At 32.1% G+C, this 11,956-nt stretch overlaps 1 protein-coding gene across 1 annotated transcript; it reads left to right on the top strand.

The window, feature by feature from the left end:
• Positions 1-4,098: 4,098 nt before the first annotated feature.
• On the top strand, positions 4,099-6,994 carry LOC117790798 (forkhead box protein P1). The gene is made up of 7 exons (XM_034630357.1): positions 4,099-4,649; positions 4,781-4,958; positions 5,063-5,246; positions 5,387-5,431; positions 5,547-5,623; positions 5,690-5,791; positions 6,728-6,994. The coding sequence occupies exons 1-7, from the start codon at positions 4,105-4,107 to the stop codon at positions 6,920-6,922; spliced, it is 1,326 nt and encodes a 441-aa protein (XP_034486248.1). The 5' UTR covers positions 4,099-4,104; the 3' UTR covers positions 6,923-6,994.
• The last annotated feature ends 4,962 nt before the right edge of the window (positions 6,995-11,956 follow it).

Raw genomic sequence — 11,956 nt, 5'->3', positions numbered from 1 at the left:
TTGTGTACAACTATATTTTTTTTATATTCGATATAAACAACAAAGCGAATTTGATTAGACAATATTAAAATATAACGAACTTTTAGTTCCAATACCTTGATTTCACGTACTTTAAAAATACTCATTGCTTTATGTGGTGATCTGTCATTCGGCTACGAGAGTCACAATTGACACATTTTATAGCACTGAGCTACCAGGGCTGTTGAGGTATCTTAAGGCGATTTTATATAGTCTCGACATGGACGCCTTATGAGAATTCCAGAATTTCGCTATTTTCGGGGTCGCTTTTGCTCGCTACCCAGACTACAGAGTGAAAAACGCAAAAATATCATAAGATATGCCAAAAATATCGCATATTCGATATTTGGACAAAAAATTATTACGATATATATATATCAGTTTTGGAAAAATATCGATATATTGATATTTTGATATATTATCAACAACCCTAGTCGTGAACGAAAAGTCAATATTGCTCATCTCTGTTTTATATCTATTTACTTTTGATTAATAGAATCATTATTTAGTGCTTAGACTAGTTTTAAATATGTTTACATATGTAAATTGGTTTATGTATGTAAACATTTATATAAATGTTTGTTAATAAGAATACATATGTTTGTGTGTAAACGTGTATGCACATACATAATATATATGTATTTGCAGACAATATACATATGAATATATGTACATAAATATATTTCTAATGTATCCAAAAATGTACAACTAGATTTGAATATTTGTATTTACTTATGTTTAAAATAAATATATGTGTTCAGGACTCTCTGGTTTAATAAATTATGTAGTCTGAAAAGTTATAAGTATCTAGTGTAAGCTCTGTCTGTAAATATTTTGGTAGACAGCAATGTATCTATAAGCAAATACATATGTATGTATGTATGTATGTATACTCAAATGGCTATTTAATGGTTACATTTCCGTTGTTTTTATAATTATTGTTAAGGAATATTGCAATAACACATATGTATGTACAAAATTTACGTTAATATTGTACATCATATGTTACCAAATGCAAATAACAATGTATTTATGCAGATCACTTAACCACAAATGTAATGTTTGTGTATGTATCTTTTTTTAATATTTGTTTATCCAAGAAAAACCACGCATCTATTAACATACGTATCTATCACACACGTATGTATATATTTAATTAAACTGCAAATTAGGCTGCCAATCGAAGCTCAAAACGTAGTTAAGTCGTGAAATAAATTTCTACAATTTGCAGCTTGTGTTAAGCCTAAGGGAAAAACTTTACAATATCCAAGTCAATTAGCGGAAGAGATAATTTAATAATTGTAGTTCATTTGTATATCAATGCAAGAAGGGCTAGGGTGTGCTAGTCCCTGATTTATTAGTATATTTAAGTAAATAATGATAAGCACAGTCTCGGAGAAGGATTTCTATAAGGATGCCAGGATCCCTTTGATACTTTAATACTTTTGAATCCATCGTGTGTATTCCTTTTACGCCATGGTTTTTTCTATACATTGGGTTATCCTGAGGTCTTGCCGTATGAGCATTTAAACATTAAAGCAAATCCTATGCGATTCCTATACAAAGATTTTGAAACTCGGCTGAAATCTTACAAAGAGATGCAGTGACGTATTCAAAGTTTGCTCCAATACGTGGTGCCTAACATAGTCGTGTCCACTCAACTCCAGTAAATGCCAATTATAGGATAGACTGATTTTACTCTTTTAATAGGTTGCTCACGTAAAGGTCAATTGAGCCTTCCACATGCCACCCATTGATGATCTGATACCTAAATATTTTGGAATTTACAGCGGTATTTGATATCTGTGTACCAATAAAGGTTTGGTTCTAAGGCGCGAGCCATAGAGAATGACTTAGGTTCGGTCCGGGTGCCGGTGCTACAGTCGAGCATACTCGACTTTCGAAGACCCCGTACTTACTATGGCAAAAACTAGGAATGGAAAAAATCAAAAAATATTTAGTTAACTTAAATGCATATTCTATAAGTTTGGTTATGATATCTTATAAAACAAAAAAAGTTTTTCATACTAAGACTTGATTTTCGCCCGATCGATCCTATGACAGCTATATGATATAGGGGTCCGATTTAAACCAACTTCGATATGGACGTATAAGACTACCTTAAATGCATATTCCATAAGTTTCATTATGATATCTCATAAAACAAAAATTTTGTCATACAAAGACTTGATTTTCGCATGATCGGTTCTATGACAGCTATATGATATATTGTTCCGACTTAAACCAACTTTGGTCAGGATATATAAAACTAAGTTAAATGCATATTGTATCAGTTTTGTAGCAATATCTCATACAACAAAAAAGTTTTTCTTACTAAAACTTGATTTTCGACCGATTGTTCCTATGGACGCTATATGATATAGAGGTCCGATCTAAAAAAGATACAAACTTGATCTGCCTGCAATATAGAGGAGTCTACATACCAAGTTTGGTGTCACTTTAAAATTGTTCTTATAATTTGGATATGAAATTTTCTTTGTCGCTTTTTAGACGGTAAAGGGGGCGTGGCCGAATTCTGAAACAAACTTGATCTGCTTGCAATATAGGGGAGCCTGCATACCAAGTTTGGTGTCTCTAGCTCTAATAGTCTCTGAGATCTAGGTGTTCATACAGACAGACGGACATTGGTATATCGACTCGGCTATTGATGCTGATCAAGAATATATATATTTTATAGGGTCTTTCACGCCTCCTTCTGCCTGTTACGCACATATTCTAAGTACGAGGTCTAACTAGTCGGAAAGGCTATAGTCGAGATCCCAACCATAGAATATCCGTCAGTTATTTCACGGACGGACTATATCGACTCGGCTCTTGATGCTGATCAAGAATATATATACTTTATGGTCGGAGATGCCTCCTTCTCCCTGTTACATACATTCCAACGAACACAGTATACCCTTTTACTTATTTTTTAACGGGCATAATAAAATTTTATTGAATTTTGATAATAATCTTATTTTAATCCTAGGTCTCAAATAATTGATTAATTTTAGAAAATCATTAAAGCTATGTAATTATTTTTTTTTCGAACCGAACCTTTTTTTTTAAAAAGTGGTTCGGTTTAGGTTTGCGTTCGATGAGTTAAAAATTTCAAGGGTTCGGCTCATGAGCTGGGGTCGGGCTGCTAAGTTCGGTTTAGAACCGGTTTGCAGCCTTGGTATCAATACACCAGAGGGTTGCAATGAATCGATAAATTAATCGCAGTGAAGGGGCAATTTATAAGGAGTCAGTGCATCCTATTTCTTGTCACTTATACCGAGTTTACGCACACCTGCTTCCGACAGGACCTTATTTTGGTGCACATATTTTTGGAATCAATCACTACATATGTATATATATATATATATATATATATATATATATATATATATATATATTCACTTGAGAAATGATACCGTCTTTGTGGGAATTAGATGACCGATGGTATCTCTTATGCTACATCTTATCGAACGCACGTTTAAGATTCACAAAGACTTGCCTGGAGTAACTTTAACCAGAGTGGAAGCCAAATATCTGTTTCATCGCCTTCTTGAAATCCATTACGTTATAAAAGACGCAAAACTCCTTTATTAGTTTCGATACTAATTCGATAATAAAGTAATCGTAATAAAATGTTAATGTTATTAAATTTTTAATTTAAGAGATTTTCCTTTATAATATAAGGTTGAAATCTATTGTGCCTTCTTTAGACGAAAAGTTTTATAAGAGATTTGTTTTTCTGCCTTGGTGTGTCATCATGGTGTCCGATCTTGAAAATATAAGGGACGATTTCGGTAGGCACTGCTTTGCCAAAGATACAATCGGTAATGGGTAACGAATCTAGGTTTATTTAGTTTAGTTTTCGTCACTTCTTGCGACTTTAGGGTTTTCAGAATTACTCAGTTAAAGGCCCTAAATGTTTTTCTTTATGGAGAGCTCCTCTATGAATGTCCTTGCTAAGGGTACTGCAGGAACAATTAACTCTCTTGTCGCTACATCAGATATTCTATTATGAAGACAGTTTGTATGCCTCACAGGACTACACCCAATAGTGTTGTTTTTGTCTTTTTCAGACCGTTTAACATGATTCGAATTCCTGAAGAAGAGTTTCCGGAAGACAATAAAGAATCACCTCAAATCGAAAAGCTCCATCAGAAAGATACACCTGGCAAGTCGCGTTACCATATGCCAATGTCCCCGGAGCTTTGCCCAGATGCGATGAAAAATAACTGCTTTCCAAAAGGCGGTTTTCTAAATAGTGCATTACCATATGCTACCCATATCATAAAGTCTAGTTCACCGGCTTCAAGCATGGGAGAATCGGTATTTGCACCTGAGTTTGCAAATCAAATGCAATTAGCTCAAGGTCAACAAATGCATACAATGGCACCCGGCGGTGACATCAATTTTTACAGTTTTCCAGATTTTATTTCCGATCAAGAGAAGACTATATTGTCGGACACGGAAAAGTTGCTAAGATCGAAGGAGAATGATATGTATAGCAACGAATATAACCACATACACGACGTGTTTGCCGTTCGCAAATATTATCATCCTCTTTTTGCTCATGGTATATGTCGTTGGCCGGGTTGTGAAATGGATTTGGAAGATATCGCTTCATTTGTCAAGTGAGTATTGGAATTATTGATAAACGACTATTGCTCAGTCAGCATTGAAAAAATCAGGTTTAGTCATAAAAAAAAAAAAAACAGGCTTAACAGCAATCTTCTATATTATTTCGTTAAAAATAAAATTGCAGGCATCTGAATACGGAACATGGGTTAGATGATCGTTCTACAGCACAGGCTCGTGTACAAATGCAGGTTGTTTCTCAATTGGAATCTCACCTACAAAAAGAAAGAGACCGTCTTCAAGCTATGATGCATCATCTTTACTTGTCTAAACAGCTACTATCACCAACAAAAGCAGATCGAAAGGTATTTATTGTAATTAAAAATAGTAGAAAAAATGTTTTTTTATTTATGGTTCTTTCTAAAGTTATAGAGTTTTTATAACATTATACTACATGTTTGATTTTTAGGATGTTACAGGAACCGATATCAATTTCTGCGGGGGAACAACACCAATTGTGATAAACAATGTTGCTCGAAGCCTTTACCGAACACATTCCCCCAACTCAGTTAATCTGCCAATCGTCAACTCGACCGGTTTATCCTCAATGAAAAAAAGGAGTCATGAAAAAAGTACTTTCTCTGTAACGGGTGGTAAGTTGCATTCTACTCCTGCTACTACTACTCTACTACTTCCCAACTACTGTTTCACAACTACTTCTACTGAACAACTACTATTTTACTGCTACTACTACTCTACTAACATATGTATTAAAATTAAATTTTCTATTTAGGTTTACCTTATATGCTAGAAAGGGCTGGACTTGATGTACAACATGGTGAGTAAGGTATTTGAGAACCGAGGTGATTAAATTTATGGTATTTACTATACTATGATCCTATAAACATTTCTCGCTTACATATTATATTGCTTTTAAACTATAATATTTGCAGAAATTCAACGCAACAGAGAGTTTTATAAGAACGCTGACGTTCGTCCTCCATTTACTTATGCTTCGCTTATCAGACAGGTAAGTTAACGTCCATTCTCTCCTTTTTTAATTCGAAACTTAATGACTTTCTTAATTTATTTGCAGTCTATCATTGACTCTCCAGACAAACAATTGACACTAAATGAAATATACAATTGGTTCCAAAATACGTTTTGTTACTTTCGAAGAAATGCAGCCACTTGGAAGGTACTTATCTGAATCATTACAAATAATTAAATTTTACTAGAATATTTCACTCTGAGGCAAATAAGGTGTTAAATGTTTGTATTATTGATAAAACAAGACGTTACATTCTGCATTTATGTTATTTACTTAACACCAAAAAGTCTAAGTTGAGTCAGTATACTGTCTGCCTTCTGGGTAACTGTAATCTTACAAGATTCTAGGATACTATGCTCTCTCCTTGGACTAACAAATCGTTTTAGAAAACTTTCTATGACGTTGGGGAAAGATACATCAGTGAACATGATTAATTATTTAACATTGCGAAGAATCTCTTTTAGTGCATGGAATATGAATCCTCAAAACGCACAAAATTTTATATTTTTAGTCATATCAAAAATTTGTTTTTTTAAGTCTTATAATTTATTTGTTAATTTAATTTTTTTTTAAATTTTGTTTTATTTTATGCATAATTTAACTTTTTGTCGACTGATCTTATTTGACGTTAATAAATAAATATAATTCTAAGGCCCCTCTTTTATTATTTGACAAGTACTTATATTCCACAATATTATGCCCATACTTTTACCTACAATAGTGCCAGGTCATTTCACAACCATTTGTAGCCATATTAATCAACAGGTCATTTCACAACCTTATGTGCCCATATTAATCAAGCAAAAAAATGAATTTTGATAATAACCCTTGGAAATGCCCATCTGGGTGTAATATTGTGCTATTACGTTTTTACGGATAAAGTTGCTTTAATTAAAATTTTTGTTCAAGATTTGAGTTTAGAAACTTTGTGTTTAGAATCAATAAATGAACACTATTAAAGAACCTCCGTTTGAGTAACTGGTTAGGTTGATTTCTGGACAAACAATTAAATGATATAGTAGGAGATTTTTTGATATTATTGCAAAGAATTTAAACAATTAACTAAAACTGGCATACCCATAGAATGCAGTACGTCATAATTTATCGCTTCATAAATGCTTTATGCGTGTTGAGAACGTTAAGGGCGCCGTTTGGACGGTCGATGAAATAGAGTTCTACAAGAGAAGACCGCAACGTACTGCTGCAGTTGCTAATAATCTAGCCGGTGTCAAGAATTCGACGGATAATAATTTTTACATAGCATTAAACTTTGGGTAGGTGGGAGAATTATGCAAATACGTATATTTTATTCTGAATGCTTCTCTTTCTATTAAATTATTCTATGTAAGCTTAGAAATTTTAAAGAAATGTATGAGTGAATTAGCTTTGATATTTTATTTTTATCACACACTAAAAAGTTAACAAAATTTTGAAGTTAAAAAACGTGAATTTATAGAAAAGTGCCTGATCTTCAAAAGCTTTGCTATTTTTTATGAGCTGCAAAGTTTCACAAATTTCAAAGTTAAAAAACGTGAAGTTATTGAAAAGTGCTAAAGTGCTTGGTCTTTAAAAATTCTTTACCGTTGACGGGTTATAAAATTCGTGGTCATTAATTTATGTGCGGTTATTGGGCAGACCAAGCTTATTTGGTAGCACAGAATATATGTGATCTTCCTCCAAAGAATACTGTTCGAGGTACTTCCTGGATTTCGCCCGTAACAAGTTTCGGCTTGGTATCGTTTGGACCACTTGAACGTGCATACTTTGAACGTCAACGTCCAACGCAAGATAAATTGCTGGACGCTGGATCCTCAGCACGACTATACGTTTACAAAAATGACGTAAAGGCGGAAGACTAGATAAAGGAGGGAAATATGGAAACAAATATAATAAGAAAAAAAAGCTTTCCTTCGTTACGTCGAAGATTTTATACTCTTGCAGAGCTCTGTATTTAATTTTTGACTGATCGTATAGTACTCCGATCTTAACCCAATTTCGTCCGGATATATAAAAGAATACCAAGTACACAATTTTGTTGAGACATGTCATGCATTTCAAACTAATGGTTTAATTTTCGTCCGATGGGCCCACTAGCAGCTGTAAGATCAGTCTTAGCCAGTTTCGACATGTGTCTGCGAAAAAGATGCAGATTGAGAACCTAGTTAGCATAGAAATAGAAGACCAGTCAGTCAGATAGCCAGACGGATAGACGGAAATGACTAAATCGTTTCAGGATCAGTGTCGCCTCCGTTTATCTGTTACAGATTTAATAAACAAATTATAATACCCTCTGCAAGGGCTTAAAAATATATAATCAATATAATCTAAGGAATACAGTGGTGGTCAAAAGTATTTACACAAAACTAAAGTTAAATCTACTCGCTATTTAAAGTTACTTCATTTACATTTTGGCATCAATGGAAAGGTCTTCGAAATGCCGTTTGAATGATACAAAACTTTCCTTAACCCATTAAGAACCCAATGAAATTTTTAAATTTATGTAAAAATCTATTTTAGGACTTTAACAAAAAATGTTTTGATGCAAAAAGTTTTTCCAAAGTATTCTTATAGTGACTGCAACAATTTTTTTTTCAAAAATTTCTTTTCTTATATTTTTATGATTTTTGAAACTTGCTAAAAAGTACCTTTTTTGCACATTTTCTTCCTTTTCATGAAAAATTTTTTTTTGCCCATCCCATACAAAAATTCATAAAAATTATGAGCAAAGACATTTTTGAAAAAGTTTTTTCAATCACTATTAGAATTGTTTGACGAAACTTTTTGCATCAAAACATTTTTTGCTTAAGGCCTAGGAAAAAAGGCAAAACAAACGTAGATTTTTACATAAATTCAAACATTTTAATGGGTACTTTATGAGTTGAAAGCATGAAGATCTTTCCATTAATGCCAAAATTTAAATGAAGTACCTTTAAATAGCGATTAGATTTAACTTTAGTTTTGTGCAAATTCTTTTGACCACCCTGTACATTTAGCTTAAGAAAAATTTACTAAGCGATGTGAGCTAAAGTTTTACAATATTAAGGCAATAATATACTTTAATATATTAGGAATACCAAGAAGCTCTCCAAAGCAAAAAGGTGAAGTAATATATTCCTGTCCCTTTACCCTTGTCCAGTCCGGTCTGTCGGTTTGTCTGTATGTCCGTCCGATATCTGTCCGTCCGTTGTCTGTCTGTCCGTTTTCTGTCTGTCTGTTATTTCGACGCGTACTTCCTACATTTCATATAAATTAAAGTAGAATTACTTAGTCCGATAGCGCGGAGAACAAGGTATTTAAGATTCACGGACTCATATTTGTGCTCACGAACGTGCAGTCTGGAAATTGTTAAGGTATTTTAAGACTTGGTACTGGGTATCTCCTAAGCATTTTGTAAATGCATGTAAGACTAAGAAGTATATAAAAATATATTATATAATATAATAAAATATAATTTTATTATCTACATCTATCCTGTCCGTCTGTTTACCTGTCAGTCCGTCCGTGTATGAGTATTCATAGAATATATTTCAATGTTGCCTTCCCTAACAAGTGTCAAATTTAAAGCATAACAAATGAAATAAAAAGAAAATTCATAAAAACATATTGTCTAAGTCACAAGTATTATAAATTAAAAAAAAAGAAACAAAATAAAATATATATAAGAAATAATGTTTATAAATAAAACTCCTTATTTTATGGTAAGCAATGTGTATATTTTTTCTTATATTCTTTACAACCAACGATTTTTGAACAGTGTCCTACAGTAAAAATTTAAAATCTTTAGCGAATTTTGTTACTGAAATTCATGTGTTGGTATTTTTTCAATTTAATTTACTTTTTTTTAGCGTTTGCAGAGCCTTTCCTATATTTCTGAGTAACTTACTGCTCATCAATATATGTATAGCTTTTGCGATGCGTTTAAATAAATGTATCAAGTGAACTTACGAATGGGCACAAGTTATTTCCCATGTGCTCTTGCGCACTTTCAATTCAAGCACTCAGATAATTCTGAATGACAAACTTGTGAATTATTTCATTAAAAAACTATATTGAATGCAACATATGTCTTACATTTTTTATTCCATTAATAATTATTCATAAACTATATTTAATTTTTCTTCTATTACAAACCCGCAAACCCGGTTTTTAAAAACATTTTTTCGGATTTAATTATGATATGATATTTATACGCATGATAATTGTAGAATGCAATTCGAACAAATTTATCTTTACATAAATGTTTTGTACGTTATGAAGATGACTTTGGTTCTTTTTGGATGGTTGATGATAATGAGTTCATTAAAAGGCGTCACTTATCTCGAGGTCGTCCTCGCAAATACGAGACGTCTTCATCGCCAAATTCAAATCAATCAGAATGCGTCATTCCCATTGATAAACACTCTTGTGATAATTGCAGCCAGAATTGCCCAAATATGGTCGGTGATACCGACAACAGAATTGAAATGAACGATGTAAATGAAACTAGCGAACAAAATATATTTAACTTCAACTGTGCAAGTCGAAACAAAAAAGAAAAGAAAAATAATGAGGAGAGTAGTATTTATGTAAGTGACTGCTTAAATAAGAATCCGAAAGCAATAAAGACTTCGGAAGCATTGGTATCCATGTCAAACGACTATATTAATATTGATGATAGTTCTGGCACAATTTTTCAAAGAAATGTTAATAATTTATACCATTAGTGATGCTATATACATAAATACTTGTGCAAGTAACTACCAATACTTACTGTATGCATTGCTGTTTATTTTTTGGGACACGTAAAATCGGACTTTTAATACGAAGTAGTATTGGTTGGATTCGACATATTAATGATATATTATATTAAGATATACAATTTAGTTAAGTGTAAGTAGGTGAATAATGAAAAATATCTTTGTAAATTTCCTTTTGATTTTAAAATTTTAGTTATTTTTAATAAATATTTTATTAAAAACTCTCTAGTATAACTATTTCTATACCATATTGCCTTTTTTCCCACAGTTTAAAGCATGTATTTAAAATACAAAATTTCAGCAGAGTTTGTCTTTCTCCCGCTGAAAACTAATGAAAACTTGGTAAGAATTTAAATAATATTGAACAAAGTATATATTTAAAATTTTTATCTATGTTTATGTAAACATCGTTACGATTGTCTCGGGTCAGGTATAAATTCAATGGCGCCACCTAGCGTTCGTATCCTTTAACATATTTATGTGTTTGGCTTATTTAAATCAGTACTTTGAAACAACATTAAGCTGATTTAATAACTATACTAAAAAGAAAAGGAAAACTATATAGTTGTTGGTTTTTTATTTTAAATGTTGACATAAAGCTGCTTGTAGGTGACGTGACAGATTTTTGGTTTTCAATCTTGTCTGTTCGTTTTGAAATGTAATTTTTCGTAGTTTATTCTCAGGTGGAACCCACCCCGAACAAGACAGAAAATCAATGAGTTCCATAGAGACTGAAATTGAATGCTGTTGTTGACCGTTGTCAACTGCCGTCGGAAGCAGTCGTCTCCGTTTATTTAAAGCTTAAAGATTAAATTGTGGTCATTGGAGCAGAACTTCATCTGACCTTTCTGTAAACCTGTATTCAAAATTTTCCGCTTCGAAATAATTGTGGCCGCTAATGGTTAAGTTTACTCAAATATTTTTTGGAATATTATTAAATATTATGACCGATGGTCATCGCGCCGGATTTTTTTTTTTAAGAATTACATCTAGTACGTACTGTTGTCGTCTGAAATACCATTTTCGAGTATTGTAGATCTAATTTGTTAGCCGTGAATTCATGTCAATTCTTCGCATTAATAAAACATTACGGACTTTCATGCCAATTGTCAACTTAATCATTGTTAAGTCCTTAAATTTAAAAAGCGTCTATATTTCGTTCATTAAAAAAAATTTATAATCTTTTAAAAAGTTTTAAATCTTTAAAATGTCAATTTGATAAAAAATAATTTTCCTCAAAATTTTGTTCATTTGCAAAACTTACCTCCCTGCGAAATTGTTTTTAATATTTTCATACCATATTTAAATTAAAAGTAGTATTTTCGAAAGTAGTGTCCATAAATTGCTTTGAATTATTATAATCTCAAGAATTCTCTCCCAAATCTTTAGTTCTCAATTTTTGCCAAGTTCACCCCAACGACTGATGATCGGTTCAAAACGTCATGTCGACTTCGAAATTAATTGCAGTATATAGAAGAAGAACAAAAAACTAATTATAAGTATTTTAAGTATTCTAAATCTAAAAAAATGTAGGAAACTTTTGAACACATTTAAGTTTTCAGTTTATTGTATAATA

The sequence above is a fragment of the Drosophila innubila genome (genome assembly GCF_004354385.1).
Source record: "Drosophila innubila isolate TH190305 chromosome 3R unlocalized genomic scaffold, UK_Dinn_1.0 2_E_3R, whole genome shotgun sequence".
Lineage (NCBI taxonomy): Eukaryota > Metazoa > Arthropoda > Insecta > Diptera > Drosophilidae > Drosophila > Drosophila innubila.
This window is presented reverse-complemented; position numbering and strand designations above follow the sequence as displayed.